At 50.8% G+C, this 19696-nt stretch overlaps 1 protein-coding gene across 6 annotated transcripts; it reads left to right on the plus strand.

Annotated features, from left to right (window-relative positions):
* The first annotated feature begins 9799 nt into the window (after window positions 1-9799).
* Window positions 9800-17893, plus strand: COX4I2 (cytochrome c oxidase subunit 4I2). 6 transcript variants are annotated; one of them, XM_067707762.1, is made up of 8 exons: window positions 10220-10362; window positions 11500-11666; window positions 11854-11889; window positions 12944-13025; window positions 13460-13528; window positions 14580-14744; window positions 15552-15683; window positions 17653-17893. In XM_067707762.1, exons 4-8 carry the CDS (start codon window positions 12944-12946, stop codon window positions 17787-17789), a joined length of 585 nt encoding a protein of 194 aa, XP_067563863.1. In that variant the 5' UTR covers window positions 10220-10362; window positions 11500-11666; window positions 11854-11889; the 3' UTR covers window positions 17790-17893. The 6 variants fall into 6 exon arrangements, with proteins under 6 accessions (XP_067563861.1, XP_067563863.1, XP_067563862.1 ...); XM_067707761.1 differs by lacking the exon at window positions 11500-11666 and having other exon boundaries at window positions 10326-10362; XM_067707765.1 differs by lacking the exon at window positions 13460-13528 and having other exon boundaries at window positions 10346-10362.
* Window positions 17894-19696: the final 1803 nt, after the last annotated feature.

Raw genomic sequence — 19696 nt, forward strand, 5'->3', positions numbered from 1 at the left:
TAAAACCAAAACAATCTTGTGTGTTTGTTCCCTTGTTTATTGTGACTCCTTTCTCTAGGACGGGGGCTCCATGGGCTGCTTTGTTCTCTGCTGTATGACCTCTGTCCAGCACAAAGCCTGGCATGCAATTGGCGCTCAGTAAGTACTTGTTGAATGAAAGACAGCGTGGATGAATAGAGGTACTCACACTATACTCCGCTCCAGCTCCCTTCACCCTGCTGGGTGGGGTTTTGGGGACAATCCTGCAGATACCTTGGCATTGGGAAGAGGGGTACCCAAGTTCCTGCCATCCCCTGGCAGCCCAGTCCCTAGCTCTGGAAGTGGGTACTGAGAGTTGCTTTGATCACCAAAGCCCACTGGGGCCTCAGGGCCTCTCCAGTAAGTGCCCACCTGCCATGACCTCTCTTCTATGGTCCAGCCTGTGGGCTTTGCATAAGTTCCTTCCAATGATGTCTTTCAAGCTTCCTTTACCTGAAGTCACTTCCTCCAGAAAGCTGGTGCACTTTGGGAACTTTCCCAGGCTCTCTACCTGACCTCCAGAAACAAGTCCCCTCAACTGCTTCTTTATTTTTTTTTAATATTTATTTGGTTGTGCCAGGTCTTAGTTGCAGCACATGGGCTCCTTAGTTGTGGCATAAGAAATCTTAGTTGCAGCATGCTTGTGGGATCTAGTTCCCTGACCAATGATCAAAACCAGACCCCCTGCATTGGGAGCGTAGAGTCTTATCAACTGCGCCACGATGGAAGTCTCTCAACTGCTTCTTGATCACAGACAATTCCAGGGATTTCTCTAAGATCATTCCTGCTCAGTGCCTGCAGAACACCTCTTTGCCCTATACTGTTATCTCCCAACAAGGACACACAGCCCTCTTTCCTGCAGTTCAGTCCCCTGACAAGGACAGCCCCATCCCGAGATATCTATGTGCCAAGCCCTCTGCTAGGTGTTTTGCTGCCAGTATCTCATTTCAACACCTCCACAACCCAGTGAGGTCAGATTCATAATTATCTCACTTTATAAATAAGAAAGCTGAGATTCCAAGAGGAAAAATAAGTTCCAGGTACATGGCTGGCAAGTAATCTTCTGGGATCCAATTCATCATCGTCAACATTATGATTGTAATTTCTTAAAGTACTGACTGTAAAGGTAACAGTCCACTAAAGGACGCTAAATTCAGTGGGTCAGACTTTAAGCAGAAACAGGATATTTTCACAGTTTCAAAATATCCCCCTTAATGTATTTAATAATTACAAAGAGTAAAATATTAATTTTAATATCAATCCCCCTAAACAAGGGATCAAGATGATGTCACCAGTTATACACATCAACCTCATGAAGTCTTGGGCATATGTCACTTCTGTGGTGTTTTTCCCCAAAAATGCGTAACCTCAATTTGATCACGAGAAAACCTACGACAAACCCAAATTGACGGACAGTCTACAAAAGAGCTGGCTAGTATTCTTCAAATGTGTCAAGATCATGAAAAAGATGGAAGGACAGAGGAGCTGTCCAAATTGGAGGGGACTAAGGAGACATGACAACCGCATGTGATGTGGGGTCCTTCCTGGACTGGATCCCAGAACAGAAAAAGGACATTAATAGGCAAACTGATGAAACCCAGATAACTTCTGTTGTTAGAACTTTAGTTAATAGTAATATCCAAGGTTAATTTCTTAGTTCTGATAAGGGTTCTATCATTATGTAAGATGTTGGCAAAAGGGAAAGCTGGGCATAGGACATACAGGAACTCTGTACTAGTTTTGCAACTTCTGTAAGTCTAAAACTACCTCAAAAGGAAGAAAAAAACATTAAAATAAAAAAGAGAGAGAATGAAGGCTAAGCTAGAGTAAGCCTCCTACAGCCCAACTCTCCCACTGGTTACAGCTAAAAACTCTGGACAAATACAAAAAGCAACTACTTAAGAAAGCCATTCTCTGGTGGCGCAGTGGTTAAGAATCTGCCTGCCAATGCAGGGGGACACAGGTTCGAGTCCTGATCCAGGAGGTTGCCACATGCCGCGGAGCAACGAAGCCCGTGCGCCACAACTACTGAGCCCACGTGCCTACAGCCTGTGCTCCGCAACAAGAGAAGCCACTGCAATGAGAAGCCCGCGCACCGCAACGAAGAGTGGCCCCGCTCGCCGCAACTAGAGAAAGTCAGCGTGCAGCAACAAAGACCCAACATAGCCAAAAATAAATAAATAAATAAATAAGAAAGAACACTGTAAAGTAAATAATAGCAGATTGGAGTGAAAAGTCAAAATATGAAGGACAACCCACACAGCAGTAGTAAGTTTCCTGGTAAATGTTCTTCCTGTATCTTCTTGCTTAGACCCAGGGTACTCTGAGTTCAGGAAACTGCACACCTGACATGAGCAGCAAAAACTCCCATAGAGAAGCCCAACATTCTGGCCAGAGAACGGGGAAAATGGACCTCCGGAAGCTGGAAAGTGTGAGGAATTCCTTGGTATTATTTTTTTAATTTAATTAAATATATATATATATATTTATTTCTTTTTGGCTGTGTTGGTTCTTTGTTGCGGTGCGCAGGCTTCTCATTGCGGTGGCTTCTCTTGTTGCAAGCCATGGGCTCTAGGGGCGCCGGCTTCAGTAGTTGCAGAAAACGGGCTCATTAGTTGCAGAACGCGGGCTCAGCAGTTATGGCTCACAGGCTCTAGAGCTCAGGCTCAGTAGTTGTGGCACACGGTCTTAGTTGCTCTGTGGCATATGGGATCTTCCCGGACCAGGGCTTGAACCCGTGTCCTCTGCATTGGCAGGAGGATTCTTAACAACTGCGCCACCAGGGAAGCCCTCCTTGTTATTATTTTTATTTAATCTTTGCTCTCAGTCCCAGTCTGCTCTGCAGTTCCCAAAGTTGTTGAGAGAAGAGTCTTGAGAAAACCCACCTGCTGGAGAAAAGAACTTGGAAAAGGAACCCCTGAGTGTAAATACTGTGGGGCGAATCTGTCTTTTCTCTGTTTTCTGTCTTTTCTCTTGCTGCTTTGCCCCAGGGGTAGGCCCAGTGGTGACAGTGCTGGTGGTTAGAACTCTGAGAAAACTTCATATTTCAGACCAGAGGACCAGAAAAAATGGGCCTGTAGAGCCAGATAATGTAGATAAAATGCTGGAGAGGAGAGAATGGATGAAGGAAACCCTCTAATTCTGTGTATGAACCAACACAAGTCCTGGGCTCAACTCCAAGCTGAGCCTGTATGGAAGACACCCCAAGAAGGTGAGCAAAGCTTTGGGTACTGACACCGTGTAAACCACTGCCCATATCCCAGACTAACCCCTGCACCAGGCAGACCCAAACCACATAGCAAAGCTTTGAAAGTAAAACTGATTAGAATCACTGCCTGCAGCAGGTGACATAGAACATGCAGTCTGCACCTAACCAGGTTTGCCTGCTACTAAAAAAGAACAAATTTCCAGAGGCTTTTTAACAGTACCCAGAGTCTCAGAAGATAGTATTGAAAATGTCCAGGATACAATAAAAAGTTGCTCAATAAGGAACATCCAACCAATTCTCAAAGCAAAAGACAATAGATGCAAACCGTGAAAAGACCCAGATGTTGGAATTGTCAGACAAAGACTTCAAAGCAGCTATTATAACAGTACACTGTGAGGGAAAGATGGATGCTTTAGAATGAATGTGAAAACAGACATTCTCAGCAGAGAAATAGAAACCATAAAAAAAGAGCCAAAAAACAGGCGGTGTTGGTCAAAAGGTACAAAGCCTCAGTAATACAAAACAAGTTCTGGAGATCTGTACAGCACAGGGCCTGTAGTTAGTATTGTATTGTATGTATACTTAAAAACTTGCTGGGTGTGATGAATTGGGAAATTGGGATTGACATATATACACCAATATGTATAAAATGGATAACTATTAAGAACCTGCTGTATAAAAAAATAAATAAAATAAAATTAAAAAAGAAGTTTTACAGAATAAAAAGAAAAATACTTGCTGGGAGGGTAGATCTTATGTTAATTGCTCTCACCACACAAAGGAAATCAATATTTTTAAAGGCAGGGGCAGGAGGAAACTTTTGGAGGTCATGCATAAATTTATGGCCTTGATTATTGTGGTGAAATTTTCAGTAGTGTATACTTACCTTCAAACTCATCAAGTTGTATACATTAAATATCTGTAGCTTTCTCTATGTCGATTATACCTTAATAAAATGATTTAAAAAAGAATCACTGAATTATACTAAGAAAAAAAAAAAAAAAAAACAAATGACCAAATGACAATTTTAGAACTTAAGAAGCACAATATCTCAGATCTTAAAAATTCAGAGGATGGTCTCAATAGCAAAGGGAGATGACAAAGAAAAGACTCAGTAAACCTGAAGCTAGATCAATAGGAGTGAAGCAATCTAAAGAAGAGAGAGAGAAAATATTTTAAAAACTGAACAGAGACTTAGGGACATGTGGGAAAATATCAAAAGATTTCATATGCACGAAATTGGAGTCCCTTAAAGTTGCAGAAAAAGAATTTTTTAAAATGACGACTGAAATTTTCTCAAGTTTGGTGAAAAACTTAAATTTACAGATTCAAGAAACCCCGCAAACGCCAAACAGGATAAACTCAAAGACAACCCACACTCACACATCTCATAATCAAACTAAAAACCACCAATAAGGAAAAAACAATCTTGAAAGCAGCCAGGAAAAAAAAAAGAACCAAAAGCCAAAAACACTTTACATTTAAGGGGCCATGGAGGCCAGAAGATAGTGGAACAGCATCTTTAAATTGCTGCAGGTTGGGACTTCTCTCGTGTCACAGTGTTTAAGAATCCGCCTGCCAATGCAGGGGACACAGGTTTGGGCCCTGGTCCGGGAAGATCCCACATGCCGCAGAGCAACTGAGCCCGTGCGCCACAACTACTGAGCCTGTGCTCTAGAGCTTGTGAGCCACAACTACTGAGCCCACACACCTAGAGCCCGTGCTCCGCAACAAGAGAAGCCACTGCAATGAGAAGCCCATGCACCGCAACGAAGAGTAGCCCCCGCTCGCCACAAGTAGAGAAAGCCCGCGTGCAGCAACGAAGACCCAACGCAGCCATAAATAAATAAGTAAATAAATAAATAAAAATACAGTGCTGCAAGGGACTTCCACAGCAGTCCAGTGGTTAGGACTTTGTACTTCCACTGCAGGGGGCATGGGTTCAATCTCTGGATGGGGAGCTAAGATCTCGCAAGCCACGCAGCACGGTCAAAATAAATAAATAATAACAATAATAATAATAAAAATAAAGTCCTGCAAGAAAAGAACTGTCAACAACTCTACATCTAGCAAAAATATCCTTCAGGAATGAAAGTAAAATAAAGACATTTTCAATGAAGGAAACTAAGAGAATTTATCATCTGTGGGCCTGCTCTAAAAGAAAGTTAAAGGAAGTTCTTCAGGCTGAAGGGATATGACCCCAGAGATAAACTTGGGAGTTTAGGAATAAATAAAAAGCAACAAGAGGGTAAAAATATGAATAAGTATAATAGATTGTATTTCTCCTGTTAAGTTCTTTAAAATATATATGACTTGAGAGCAAAAATCCTAACATTTTTTGGGGTATTTCAATGAATGTAGATGTAATACATATATGATAACTATTATAAAGGGGAAAAGGTAAAGGCACCTTTATGGTTGTAATGCATCTATCTTTTACTTGAGGTGTAAAGTATGAACACTAAACAGACTGTCAAACGTTAAGTATGTATATTGTAATCCCTAGAGAAACACAGAACCTACAGAAAATTAATACAAAGATATACAGCCAAAAGGCCAATAAGTAAATAAAAATGGAAGAGTAAGAATAACAAAATAATCCATTGCACAGCTAGATCCCACTTCATCCCAGTCTGGAAGCAGAGGGACCTGAGTGAACAGGCTTGATGGGTAGAGCATGCAGGAAAAGTGAGCCTGTGGGTTTTTATGTGTGTAATTTTGGACTGATTAGAGAGGGTACTTTCCACGGAGGTCAAGGAAAGCCTCTCTGAGGAGATGATATTGAGTTGAAATTGGGAGGACAATGGTGGGGTTTGGGGTGTCAACACTTAATACCCTCTTTCTTGCCCAAGTTCTGAAACAACTGAGTCAAATGAGGAGTCAGATATATTGAATCCAAATAACATTTTGTTACCATTCCAGTTACTACTGCTGCATAACAAACCACCTGAAAACTTAGTTGTAAAACAGCTGTCTGATGTTAATGGATTCTGTTGGTTGGGAATTCAGAAAGGGCACAGCAGAGATGTTCCATAATGTCTGGGATCTTAGCCGGGAAGACTCGATGGCTGAGGCGGACTTGATGGCTAGGGGCTGGGATTGTCTGGAGACGTACACGGCTAGAAGCTGAGGTTGGGTGTAGGCTGGCACCTCAGCTGGGCTGCAGCCAGAGCACCTAGATATGACATGGGCTAGTTTGGCTTCCTCACGGCATGGTGGCTGGGTTATAAGAGAGAGCATCCCAAGAGAGTCCATGGCATTTTATGATCCAGCTTTGGAAGTCACACAGCATCACTTTGACCATGTCCTATGATTAAAGCTGTCACAAAGGTGCACTCAAGTTCAAGGAATGGGGACATAGATGCCACCACCTGATGACAGGAGTGTCAAGGTCACATTGTAAAGAGAACGTGTGGAATTGGAGATACTGTTAAGGCCACAATAACTGATAAACTTGTTTGTAGACCAGAGTTTAAGTCTGCGGGTGAGAAGTGAGGTGTGCTGCTCCAGTAAAGCCTTTCTCATGGGAACACGCCAGTGGGAATAAATGAGCCTTGTTCTTGAGAGAAGAGCATTTCAGCAGAGGGAGTAGTTGCAAAGACCCTGCCATGGGCAAGAGTGGAGTATGTTCCAAGACCTGAAAGGCAGCATGGCTGGGGCATGGTGGGAGAGGAGGAGAGGTTGATGGGGGAGCTGCATTTGCTGAGTTTGGCAGGAGGGACCTTAAATATCAGGCTAAGGAGTTTGCTGGGAGGCCAGTGGGTGCTAAGGAAGTCTGAAGGATGCCATGAAGCTGTCCCCACAAGGGCCAGAGTCACATCAGGGGGCATTATCCCCATGCCCATGAGGCAGTTGAGTTTGAGAAGACAAGGCTTTGGGACTTGGCCAGGGTCCCTCACACCCTGCCCTGTGCACCCTTGGTTTGTCCTGTGGTGCAGAAGGCCCTGGGAGATCAGGAACAGAAGCAGCAGACCATTCCGTGTGGAGCCCCAGGGCGGGATCTGAAGGGACCAGTGCCTACCCCAGAGTTAATTTGACCCCCTGCGCCCCCAGGATCCCACGGCCACAGCCCTTCGCCAAGTTGGACTATTCTCTTGGTGGTCAGAGCAGAGCACTGGGCTGGACCTCAAGGCAATGCCCACACTGCCCATAGCTCCATCCATAGCTTGGCTGATACGTCACTGCTGTGGGCACCTCTAGGAGAAGCTCCGCTTAGACCATCGCATTCACCCTCCTGGTCCCCAAGCAGAGTTTGGGTGTGACTGGCATTATAGAAACGTGGAAAGGAGGCCATGCAGGCAGCCACGAAGAGGGGTTGAAACCAGCAGAGGATAGAGCTGGGACTAGAATCCTAGATGTGGGCCTCCCAAGCGCTCAGTTTCACGGCCCCTGATAACCAGGGGGTCCTTTGATGTCGTTTGTATACATCTGCCCAGGTCGGGGGTGGTGCTGATGAGGACCCGGACCCCAGGCCCGGGATGCCAATGCAGCGAGTTCTGTCGAAGCCCCACCCCCGCGCCCCTTCTCCTGGCTCGAGGCGAGTTCGGATACCCGTCCGGCCGCTTCGTGCCCTTCCTGCGGTCAGAGCTTGAGGGCTTCACGGTCCTGCTCCGCTCGGGGAACGTCTTCGCCTCCTCTGCCTCAGAGGTCGCCTGCAACGTGGGGGCTCCGGCTTGCGCCCTCACTGACCACGTGGTGGGGGCGGGGCCTGAGCGGGTTGGAGGGGGCGGGGCCCTGGGGACGGACAGGGAGGGCCTGCGTGACAGTCGGGGCGAGGCCGGAGCAGGCGCGGGCCTGAGGGGAGTGACAGAATGGGCAGGGCCTCGGGGAGGATCTAGGGAAAGTGAGCTGTGCCCTGCGGGGGCGGGGCTTGCTGACAGGGTGGGGGCTCGGCTGGGGCGTGCTGTGGCGAGCAGGCTGACAGTAAGGGCGGGGCTCGGGAGTGGGCGGCACCACAGAATGACTGAAAGAGCAAGGCTAGAGCCAGGAAGAGGGTTTAACGAGTCTTGCGAAGGCAGTGCGGGAAGGACTAACTGGGCAAGGGGCCGGCCGCGGGCTGAGCGATTGAGGAGGAGCCTCAGGGTACGGGCGGGGCCGGCGGGCGGGCTCAGCTAGGCGAGCTGGGCGAGGCCAGGGATAACTGACGGGACTGGGGTAGGGCTGGAGATGGTGGAACGCTAGACTACTACGTAGAGTCCAGAGGTGCGGGCACAATGACTGTGCAAGGGGCCAGGGAAAGATGACTGGCAGCTCGAGGACGGGGAAGGAGGGAGGAGACGAGGGACGTAGGTGAGTAGAGTGAGGCAGGTGGCGGGACCTAGAATAACGGCCGCCTGTGGTGGGGGGGGGGCCAAGAGGCCATGAGTGACAGCCAGAGGGGTCGGCCTCAAACGTCTCCCCTGCAACTCTGCGAGGAATTCCTCTTCCGGCTGAACAACGCGGGCTTCGCTCACTTCGTGCCCCAGGTGTGGTGGTGCAGAGATAACAGACCTGCAGGAAGGAGGTTTCCATCTTCCAGGCCACCACCGGTCTCGTCCCGTCCCAATGAAATCCATCCGAGGGCGTCCACCTGCTCCTGATCGCGCCACGGGATCGTTCCTAGGGCCGGGAAACGCGCCACTAGCGACCGCTCCCGTGGTAGCCCTGGTTCGGCGTCGGTTCTGAGCCGGCCCTCCTGTCTACAGTTGCAGAAGCGCTTTCTGGACTGGTCCCTGCTGGATCTGCGGATCTTCGCACGACGTCCTCCGAGCCTGCGCTGCCGCCCGGGCACCTTCATGCTGGCGCTGCCCGTCGCCTGAAGGCCGCAGTGTCCCGGAATCACAGTGTCCCTGCTGGGAGTCAGCTTTCCAGCTGGTGGGCGGGATCGGGCTCTGCTCTGTCCTTAACACGTCCCCTCTGTTTACCGGCACCCGCCCCCCCCACCCCCACCGCCCAACTGGCCCCATCCCCTTAGTGCCTCGGTTGCCCTGCTCTTCCCTGGCCCACTCTTACACGCAGTCCCCGCCCCTAAGGATAAGCCCCGCCTACTCCTACCTTCCGGTCTCCGACTACCCTATATCTCCTCCCCAGTCCCTGCACTTCTTGGCTTCGCCCCCTCCTATCCCAGGCCTCCTCCCCATGTTCAAATGGCTCCAGGGGCTCCCCAGGGGCTGGGGATACGGGTCCGCAACGCTTTGTCCGACACCTCTTCCTACTTTCGGCTTTGTGTCCTCCATGAGGCCTAGCTCTTCCTCAGTATCTCCTCTGGGCTGGGAGGCCAGAGGTGGGTCCTGCATGAAGCCTGAATGGGAGGGGAAGGGGTCGTACCAGCAGGATGCTGAGATTGTGGCTCAGGTCTTTGTGTCTGAGCAGAAACTCAGGGCCTCCCTGAATCTGATCAAGTGAGAGAGAGCTGCTCCTTTCTGTATGGGTTCCTGCTGGGGGGTTGGAGCCGCAGGGCCGCCTGAAAGGGACAGATCCCTCTCACCTCCTATTCCTGCTGTTTCTGAAATCTCAGCCTGCATTCACATGTAGGGCCCCTTGCCGTGAGTGGTGTGTAATGCCTCATCTGGAGCCCACCTTGTGCCCACCAAGGTTCCCACGGAAGACTCCTACTCCTCGGCCCCAGGACACCTGAGTGACCTGCTTTATGGGAGAGTCTGACTATTTCCAGGTTCCAGACCTCAAGACGCTGCTGGGCATCGCCCTCTACGCAGTGGTGCTGCCCTATATCAACCTTGAGCCGCCGGGGAGCCTGCCATCACCCCATCACCCTCAGCCCTGGGGCCGGCTTCCCAAACAGATGTTCCTTGTCACAGCACTGCTCCACATCTGGAGCCTGGCATTCCCACCGAGATGGGGGTGGGAGACGGTAGAGAAGAACAGAGGGTCAAGTTCTCCAGGGTCAAGTTCTCCCTTGGGAGGCCCTTGTAATGGATGGGGAAACTGAGGCCCAGAAATGGAGCCACTTAGTCACGAGTGTGGCAGCAGTAAAGCCTACACATTGCCCTCACCCCAATGCAGCCAGCACCCACCTGCCCCTGGAAAGATCTGACAAGACTCAAGGTGTGTCCTCCCCAGGTTGCCTGAGGGAGGGCCTTACCTCATCTTCTGTCCTTAGGGCTAATCTTCAGGACACCCTGGACAGCATCCAAGGGGTAAGGTGGTCCTCTTTGGGTTCTCTCAAATCTGGAATTCCCTTGATCATGGGGAAGGGGGAGGAGCAGCCCCCAGGAGTAAGCATGGCCAGTCCTGGGAGCTGGGGTCTCTTGACATCCAGCAGACTCCCACACTGCCTTCTCACCTCCCAGAATGGAGGTGACATGCATCCTGCCCACTCTACGGTCTCTCTAGCACCTCCCCCTGAGTCCCTGCTCTTTAAGACTCATCTGCTTCCAGGGCACTAAGCCCCTTCCTCCAGGCACTGGCTAGAGCAGGTCTGTATGGCTTCAATGGGCTACAGGAACCCTGATGGGTGGGTGGGTGCTCGGCACACCTCAGGGGACCAGAGCTTGCAGACCTAGAAAGTTCTGGCCCCAGGCCACGAAAGAATTCACAGCCTTCACCCATCAGTCCAGAATCAGTATTCTAACAATTCCAAGCCATATTTACTGGACGCATGTTCTGCTCCATTTAACCACATCACTACCCTACTTACCGTTTTTGGCTTCCCAGCTTTAAAATAAAATCCAAGATCCACACCGTGGCTTATGAAGCCCTGCTTGGTACTCCAGCCTCTCTCCAGCTTTCTCCTTTGCCCATTACACTCTGGCCAAGATGGCCTCTCTCTGTTCTGTGAACACACCTGTGTTTTTCTGCCTCTGGGCCTTTGCACAGGCCTCTCTCTGCTTGAAACTGGATTGTAAGCCCTAAAATGGCAGGGACCGTGTTTGATTTTGTTTGTCTCTAAATCCCCAAGCGTTTAACCTGTTAAACAGTAGACAATAATGCCAGCTGTAATAGGTCTTAATAAATAGTTCTTGAATAAATGTGCCTGTTGCACATTTTTCTATTGACATATTTAATCTTTCCAGCGATCATGTAAGGTAAGAGATATCATTAGCTCTCTTTTTCAGAAAACAGGAACTCAGTGAGGTTAGGCCATTTGTTGAAGGTCACACAGCTAAGATTTGAACCCAGGGGGAGGCTTTTTTCACCTGTCATTGAGTATGAGGGCATTCGTGCCAGGTGGTACACCACAGGACAGCTCCCAGATTCTAGATGCTTGTAGCTTCCTGGAGCAGGAAGGCATGGGGTCTGGGCTGGAAAGTTGCCAAGACTTGGGTCCTCAAAAGCCCTAAGAGAGCATTGCAGGTGGAAGAAACAGCGGTGAGCAAAGGTGTGAAGGCAGGAAGATCCAGCTCCTGGGACAAGCGGACTCACAGGGCTGGGCCAGCCCAGGGCACACAGCCAGCTGGTCCCAGGGCTGCGTCAGCTGGTGGCCTCCAGAGGCAGGACCCCGGTGGGCAGGGAAATTGAGGCGGGGAGTCATTGCGCAGCCCGGGAGACCCCAGGGACGCGGGCTAGGCTCTCCCAGGCAGGACGTTCCCACGCGGGGGCGGTCCTGGGAAAGGCTGTGGGGCGGGCCCGGAGGCGGGCGCCAGCGCTCCGGTCCCTCTGCAGCCTGTTCTCCGTTACTTGCTCCGCAGACCCGGGTCGCGTTCTGGCTTCCGCTGAGCCGCACGGTAAGTGAGTGGGTGGGAAGAGCCCCGGCTGCCCAAATCCGGGCCGGTGGGAGACGCGGCTGGGACTCCGGCTTTTACCATCCGTGGGGGCGCTGCTATAGAGGAGCATGGCGGGTGGGGCGGGCGGGCAGCTACTGGCAGCTCAGAGTTGAGGGGAACTTTCCTCCGTCCGCATATGGGGAGCCATCTCTTTCCTCAAATGTAGATTACTCCTTCCCTCCCCATAGATGGGGCTCTCAACCACTTATCACTGATGGGGAGCCCTTCCTTTCCAGATGTGCAGCCCCTTCCCACTTTCCATATATGGTACACCCCTCCCTCTCTCTAATGATTGGGTGCCTCTCTTTCCCTAGATGTGGGGCCTCTTTCAATTTCCAGAAGTGGGATACCCCCTTCTTCTCCCCAGATGTGTGCCTCTCTTCCTCCCTCTGTCCCAGTTTGGTCCGTGTCCTCCTCTAAGTCCCCTCCTCGCCCCCCTGGGATGCCAGACCCTGAGATCTCCCTGGGGATGGAGGGTTGGGCTCGCCTGTCTCCCTCTCCCACCAGGTCCAGCAGAGCAGGCTCTCCAGGCACGTAGGCAGCCAATTATGGGGGAAGGGGTGGGGGCCAAACCATCTGCAGGAGACCTTGGCAGATGGCCCTGTAGCGAGGAGAGTTATCCCAGGACCTGCTCCCTCCCTACCTGGACTCCCACCCTGTTTCCTCTAGAGGACAAACAGCTGAGAGAGGTTTCCCAACCTAGCCACCATGAGCTGGGGCTGGAATCGGAACCCAGGCTCCCAGACCCAAACTGTTCAGGTCCTGCCTTTAAGAGTTAGGCCTCCTCCCACTTCTCAGATGGTAAACTGAGGTCCCAGGAGGGGGGGTCCAAATGTCTAGGATGCCCATCAACCCCCATAGGGATATCATACAGAATTAGAAGGGGCAGGCGGTGACCTTGGAATCCTGGGGACCAGTCCCCCAGCCACAACACCTGTGAAAAAGCTGTTCCTCTGGATCCTGAGGGGAAGGGCAGAGGGCAGAGGGCAGGACTCACCCACACCTCCCCCCCCAGATGTCCTTTAGAGCTGCCTGGAGCTTGGTGCTGAGGAAAGGAGGACTTGGAATGCGAGGGATCCACAGCCCGGGAGGCACTGGTAAGACCCGGACACCCACCCCGCCCTGACTCTCGCCTAACTGCAAGGCCAGGGGCAAGGGTCCTGTCTGCAGGCTGCCCCTGGTCCCTTTCATGCTGCCCTGGGCCTGCCCCAAACCATTTCCCATGATCCTACCCCTTGGTCCGGGGCCACATTCTTCCAGGAAATAGAGACAGCCGTCCCCTCCTCCCAAGCTTTCTCAGGGTCTGACCCCCGTATCTCAGGCCCCTAAGACCTTTGTGTCCTGAGGCTGAGGGTGCTGACAGAACTTTGGACTGTCTTTCCAGACCCTTGTGTCCATGCTAGTCAGAAGAAAGAGGCCTAAAGTAGGAGAGACTTCAGCCAGATAGAAGGCTGACCCTCTGGAGAATAAAAACAGATAGCATTTATTGAGCCCTTACTATGTACCCTGAGCCGTGATAAACTTTTTGCAGAGATTAACACATTTAGACTTCAGAGCAAACACATGAAGTGGATACTATGCTGTCATCTCCATTGCTCAGGTAAACACACAGGCCCAGAGCCAGGACTCTTTGCCCAAAGCAGTTCCCATGCTATTTGGGCACGGTGGTACCAATGCCCTCCTTGAGGGCATCTCTGGTGACAATAAACAGAAGAAGCTTTACTGAGACCCTTCGAGCGCCCAGCCTTGTTCTGGACACTCGCATGGAGCCCTTGAGGGCTTAGCCATCAGGGAAAGCTTCCAAGAATGGAAGCCAGAGGTGAAGCCAGCCGCTGTCTATCAGTGGAATTCGTGGAGCACCTACTGTGTGCCAGGCGCTGTGCTAAGCCTTTCGAGTGCATTATCTTGAAGCTTCCACAACAGTGTGGAGTTGGATCTTTTACTCTCCCCACTTTCCGGATGAGGACGTGGAACACAGTGAGGTAAAGGGGCTTGTCAGAGCTGGGCCGGGGTAGAACTGGGGTTCCGCAACTCCAAAGCTGTGCCCCTGACCACTCATTAAAACCATAGGGATACAGTGAGAGGCCCGCGCACCGCGATGAAGAGCGGCCCCCGCTTGCCACAACTAGAGAAAGCCCTTGCACAGAAACGAAGACCCAACGCAGCAAAAATAAATAAATTAATTAATAAACTCCTACCCCCAACATCTTCTAAAAAAAAAAAAAAAACAAGCATAGGGATAATGCTTTACAGTTTGTGGGGCAGTTTCCCATCTGCCATCTCAGGTTCATCACAATGAACCTTTCCCTACCCATTGCCTTTGCCTGATGTGCCCTCCTCACCCCAGATCTTCCCAGAGGACACAGGATTTGAAGCCACAGGGGCTGAATTACAGCCCTGGCCCGGCTCCCTTTTGCTCTGTGAATTTCGGCAAGTCCCTTAGCTACTCAGTTTCTTCCTCTGTAAGATGAAGAGAACAATATCACTGTCTCAGAGTGATGCCGAGCCAATGAGTCAACTCGCCCGAAGGCCTTAGCATGGCTCCTGGCACACAGTAAGTGCTCAGTAAGTGCCACCCACTTTCTAATACTGCGGTTAGTGCCAGGACGTCCCAGGGGCAGCCTGAACTCAGTTCCTCCCTGTGCCCGCAGCCCACGGCAAGGAGAAGATGCCCCCCTACACCAACTACCATGCCCAGCGCTCCTACCCCATGCCCGATGAGCCCTTCTGCACGCAGCTCAACGCAGAGCAGCAGGCCCTGAAGGAGAAGGAGAAGGGCAGCTGGACGCAGCTGAGCCACGCTGAGAAGGTGGCCTGTAGGTCTCAGGGTGGGGCTGGGGGCGACTTTGCAAAGAAGGGCCTGGCCTGTCACGGAGCAGTGGGCAGGGAGAGCCCCCAACAAGACAGCCAGAACCACCCAAAGACTCGAATGCGTACCTGAGGGGTGAAATTCATTCCTTTGTTCATTCATCTTTTTATTCATTGAACTGTTTGTGCACAGCCTGGTGCTAGGCGATGCTGGGGACACGGAAGTGAATCCCCCTGAGGGTTCCTGCCCTCAGGGTGCTCCCAGTCCAGTGGGGGAACCAACGCAAGCCCAGATAGCTGTAATACGGGATATGCGGCTGGGTGAGGTGTGTTCAGGGGGCTGTGGGAACCCAAGGGAGAGAGAAAGATGGAATCCTGGTGGGCCTTCCAGAGGAGCGTTGTTCCAGTCGGTTTTGGATGCTGAAGAGGAGGGGCTGCCAGGTAGTAGGAACAGCATGGGGAAGGATGTAAGAGCTGGAGAGCATGGAGGGTCCTGGGCATCACTGAGTGGTGTGGGGAGATGGAGCAGAGAGAGGCAGGTGAGGTGGGTGGGAGAGCAGGGGCCTGACCCTGGGAAGCAGGAGGGACGTGTGACCCCAAGTGCTGCCCACCAGAAGTGCCCCTGGGAGCCAGCTTTGCCATCAGCTCCTGGCCATGCTTTGCACATGCTAGATGCTCAGTAAGAATTTGCTGAATGGACAGCATCTGCTGCAGGGAGGGGGAGGCTGGAGGTCCCTGAGGCCAAGAGTTGGCCCAGGGCCCTTGGAATGGATGCACCTGAGGCCCCTCCTCCCCCACCCCTCACCTGCCTCCAGTGTACCGGCTCCAGTTCCATGAGACCTTCACAGAGATGAACCGTCGCTCCAACGAGTGGAAGACAGTGATGGGCTGTGTCTTCTTCTTCTTTGGATTCACAGGTCTGCTGATTTGGTGGCAGCGGGTCTATGGTGAGTGGCAGTGTCTCAGCTGGCCGCAGCCCTCGGCCATGCCCTTGTGGCCACAGCCACCAGCCAAGCTTTGATAAGGGAATTATGCTGGCACTCATCTGAAGAGTTTTGAAAAGTCCCCCAAAGAGGTGTATGGGGAAGGGCAGAGCACGGCTGCCTGGGTTGCAATGTAGGGACCCGACCTCTCTGGGCCTCAATTCTCTCATCTGTAAAATGGGAATAATAGTGCCCACATGTCAGGGTTCCTGTGAGGATTTAATTATAAAACTGTTGCCTAGTGCCTGGCACATAGTCATGAACGATGTTGTTACTGATTTTGCTGCTACTAACCGTGAACTTGTCAGTATATTGTTTTGGCTGCTGTAACAAAGAGTCTCCAATGTACAAGAGCTTAAACAAGATAGAAGTTTTTTTCCTCTCTCACAAAAAAGGCCAGGGGGAGTATGGGGATTCCACAATATCAGACTCCTATTGTCTTGTTGCTCTGCCATCCTTAACATGCAGCTTCCTTCTTGACATACAAAATGGCTGCTCCAGCTCCAGCCATAAAGCCTACATTCCAGCCAAGAAGAGGGAAAGGGAGGACACACTCTCTCTAAGGTCCAGAATTTGCACCACCACTTCTGCTCACATCCTATTGGCTAGAAGTGATCATATGACCATGCGTAGCCACAAGGGAAGCTGGGAAATATAGTCTTTAGCTGAGTGATCATGTACCCAACCGACCATGTTATTACTACATTTGTTACTACAGAAGAGTGATTTATTACTACAGAAGAGTGATTCTCAAAGTGGGGTCTCTGGACCAACAGCTTCACTTGGGAACTTGTTAGAAATGCAAATTCTCAGCCCCACTCTGGATCTACTGAGTCAGACACTCTGAGGCTGGAGCCCAGCAATCTATGTTTTAATATCCCTCTGGGTGATTCTGATGTGCACTGAGGTTTGAGAAGCACTGCTCTGGAAGTAGAGGGGAGCATGTTGGGGATGAGCTGGCAGTCTCTGCCTCAATTGACTTCACCTCCAGAGGCCTCACTTTGTTTCTTCTTCTGTAAAAGTGTGATGGGAATTCCTACCTTGCACGAGGGTGAAATGAGAGAACCTTTGGGAAAAATTCTATTCTAGTCCAATGTTTGGTACTAATAGGTGCCCATAAAGATCTTTCCCTTCTTTCACACCCACTGGAATAGAAAGTACCAGAGACAAAGGTCAGGCAGGTTAAGCTGGCCTCAGGGGCAGATGGACCAGGAAGTAGGATGTGAGCAGGGCTGGGAGCTCTGTCCCCCAGGCCTTTCTAGGTCCACACATCAAGGCACCTAAAATGCCTCCGTGAGTTCACCCTTTGGGTCCCCATAGCTTTAAAGTGAACACCCCTATCCTACCTCCCACTCCCAACCCCTTCAGGAAGCATAAGAAACTGTCTCATCCTGGACCCTTCCCAATAAGTGGGAGCAAACTCAGTAATTATAGTAGCTATCATGTATTAGGGGTTTTCATATCTTCCCTCATTCTGCCAATTGCATTATAAATACTAACACATTCAATCCCCACAACCCTGGTGGACAGGACCTGTTTTTGACAGGTAAGGAAATTGGGGGTCAGAGATGAAGTGACTTGTTCAAGGTCACACAGCAAAGTAGTGGTAGAGCTGGGATTTGGACCCAGAAAGACTTCAAACCAGTGCTCCTCTTACCCTTGGGTCACAGAGTAGGTGAGGAAACTGAGGCTCAGAAAGGGGAAGGACCTTGGCCCAGTTCCCACACCAAGTCTAAGGCAGAGCAGGGATCATGACTCAGAGGTCCCCAGAGTGCAGCTTTAGTGGGGAGTCTGGTGGCGGATGGACAGGGGTGGCGAGGGGTCCTCATGCAGGGCACCCTGACCTTGTGCCTGGAGACCCTGGCTCAGCGGGAGGGGGTGGGCCTGGCAGGGTCCCGCATGCCCCTGTCCCTACCCGGTTCCTTCCCTGCAGTGTTCCCTAAGAAACCCATCACCCTGATGGATGAGTGGAAGGCCCAGCAGCTCCAGCGCATCCTGGACATGAAGGGCAACCCCGTGCAAGGCCTGGCCTCCCGGTGGGACTATGAAAGGAAGGAGTGGAAGAAGTGACGTGGCATTCCAGCTGCTCGCGCTGCAGCTCTGCCCTGGCCCGGAGCCTATGGAGGCCCCTCCCCGCCACTTAACCCCAATAAAGCTGGCCTGCTCTCATCTGCCTTTAGTCTCCACCGCAGTCTCTACCTGCCATAAAGCCTACATTATACCTAAAATTGGGCAGGACAGTAGGTGGGAGGCAGTAAGCCACTTTCCAGGGCCCCACTTATCAGGGAGGGCTTCCTGGAGGAGTAGAGGTTGGGGTTGAGCCTTAAATGATAGGTGGGATTAGGAAAGGCAGAATACTTACTGAGTATCTGCTGTGTGCCAGGTACTAATCTAGGCCCTGGGGATGCAGCAGTGAACGAGACACACAAAGTGTCTGGCCTCATGGAGGAGGTGTTTCTTTATGTGTGTGTGTGTGTGTGTGTAGGGGGGGAGACAGAAAAAGGAATAAGTAAGTATAATATACAGTATGTTACCCAGTAATCAGTGCTATGAAGGAACAAAACAGCAGGATAAAGGGACAGAGCTAAAAGGGGTTTGGGGGTTGTAGGTGAAGCCTCTTAGAAGAGGTGGCATATGACAAGACAAAACAGCAAGTGCAAAGATCCTGAGGCAGGATTTTAGTTTGTGGAATGTGGAACATCAAGGAGGCCACAGTGACTGGAGTAGAATGACTTGGAGAATAGTAGGAAGGTGTGTGTTGTGGGAGAGGGTTGGTCTTGGGGCAGAAAGCAGATTATATAGGAATACACACACATATACCCCAGAACCAAGAAGAGAAGCCTCCTTTCCTCTTGGTATGTCTCCTCCAGCACCCTCTACTGGAGAAGTTTAGCATCTCACTGTAAAGGGGGTGGTGCCCAGAGTCCTGCTCATTATCTTAGAGCAGGCACTGAGGGGTGAATTTGGGGTAGAGGGGCAATACATTGATAACTGGCACAGCATCTTTGAGAAAGTCTTGGCCAGGCCAATGGGGAGCCTTAGAGCAGAAAGATGAGTCCTTAGATGAGTCCTGTGTTGGGCAAAATTGACCCATCCCTAGAGTCCCACTGTGCTCAGTCCTTTGTAGTCCTTGGTTTCCTAGGGGGGCTGTGGCCTTGGCATGAACACTGCAGCAGCTCTGAAAGTGCAGCAGCTGGAGGTGGTCATACACCTATCCTCTTCATAGCAGGTCCTCTTGAAGAGACATCTGAGCGGCACACCTCCAAGGACACCCTGGATGCCAATGGAGGGATTCAGCAGGGCAATTGGGACAATATTCATTCAATCAACAAATATTTATTGTGCATCCACTATGTACCAGACTCTGGGGACAGAGTGAATGAGACCTCATTCCAGTGTCGTGATTTCCAGTCCTCATGAATCTGAAAGTCTGTAATGGTCACCCTAATAAATTATAGAAGAGATGAGTGCTAAGAAGGGGAGATACATGGTACTTGGACTGACCTAATCTAGAGAAGTCAGGGTGGGCTTCCCTGAAGAAGTGTCTTCATATTTGAGATATTGCCGAAATTCATCCTCTGTACGCTGGTGCCAGATTAAACCTCAGAGACAGAATTTTGAGTGAAGTGGAAAGAAATAGCTCTATTGCTTTGCCAGGCAAAGGGGGCCCCAGTGGGCTAACGCCCTCAAGAATGTGTGTCCTGCCCTGGAGGGGGTAGTGAGGAGTCTTATAGTATTCAAGGAGCAGGGTGTGATCAGCTCATGGACATTGTTCTGACTGGTTGGTGGGGAGGTAATCAGGAGTCAGCATCATCAGCCGCCTTGTTCCAAGTGGACTGGTATCTACATGCTTGCGGGCAGCCTACAGTTAACTTCTCCCACCTGGTGGGGGTTTCAGTATCTGCAAAACAGCTCAAAGGACATGGCTCAGAATGTTATCTATAGTCCTCGAGGAAGAACTAAAGGTCCTTGACTTT

Source organism: Pseudorca crassidens, chromosome 15 (assembly GCF_039906515.1).
Source record: "Pseudorca crassidens isolate mPseCra1 chromosome 15, mPseCra1.hap1, whole genome shotgun sequence".
Lineage (NCBI taxonomy): Eukaryota > Metazoa > Chordata > Mammalia > Artiodactyla > Delphinidae > Pseudorca > Pseudorca crassidens.

Excerpts from the sequence above, each read along its gene's own strand:
- COX4I2 (XM_067707760.1), top strand. The coding sequence starts at position 10,138 with ATGGATGGGGAAACTGAGGCCCAGAAATGGAGCCACTTAGTCACGAGT. Across the intron at positions 10,363-11,853 it reads CCCTGGACAGCATCCAAGGG|ACCCGGGTCGCGTTCTGGCT; the intron begins GTAAGGTGGTCC and ends CTTGCTCCGCAG. Across the intron at positions 14,745-15,551 it reads CCACGCTGAGAAGGTGGCCT|TGTACCGGCTCCAGTTCCAT; the intron begins GTAGGTCTCAGG and ends ACCTGCCTCCAG.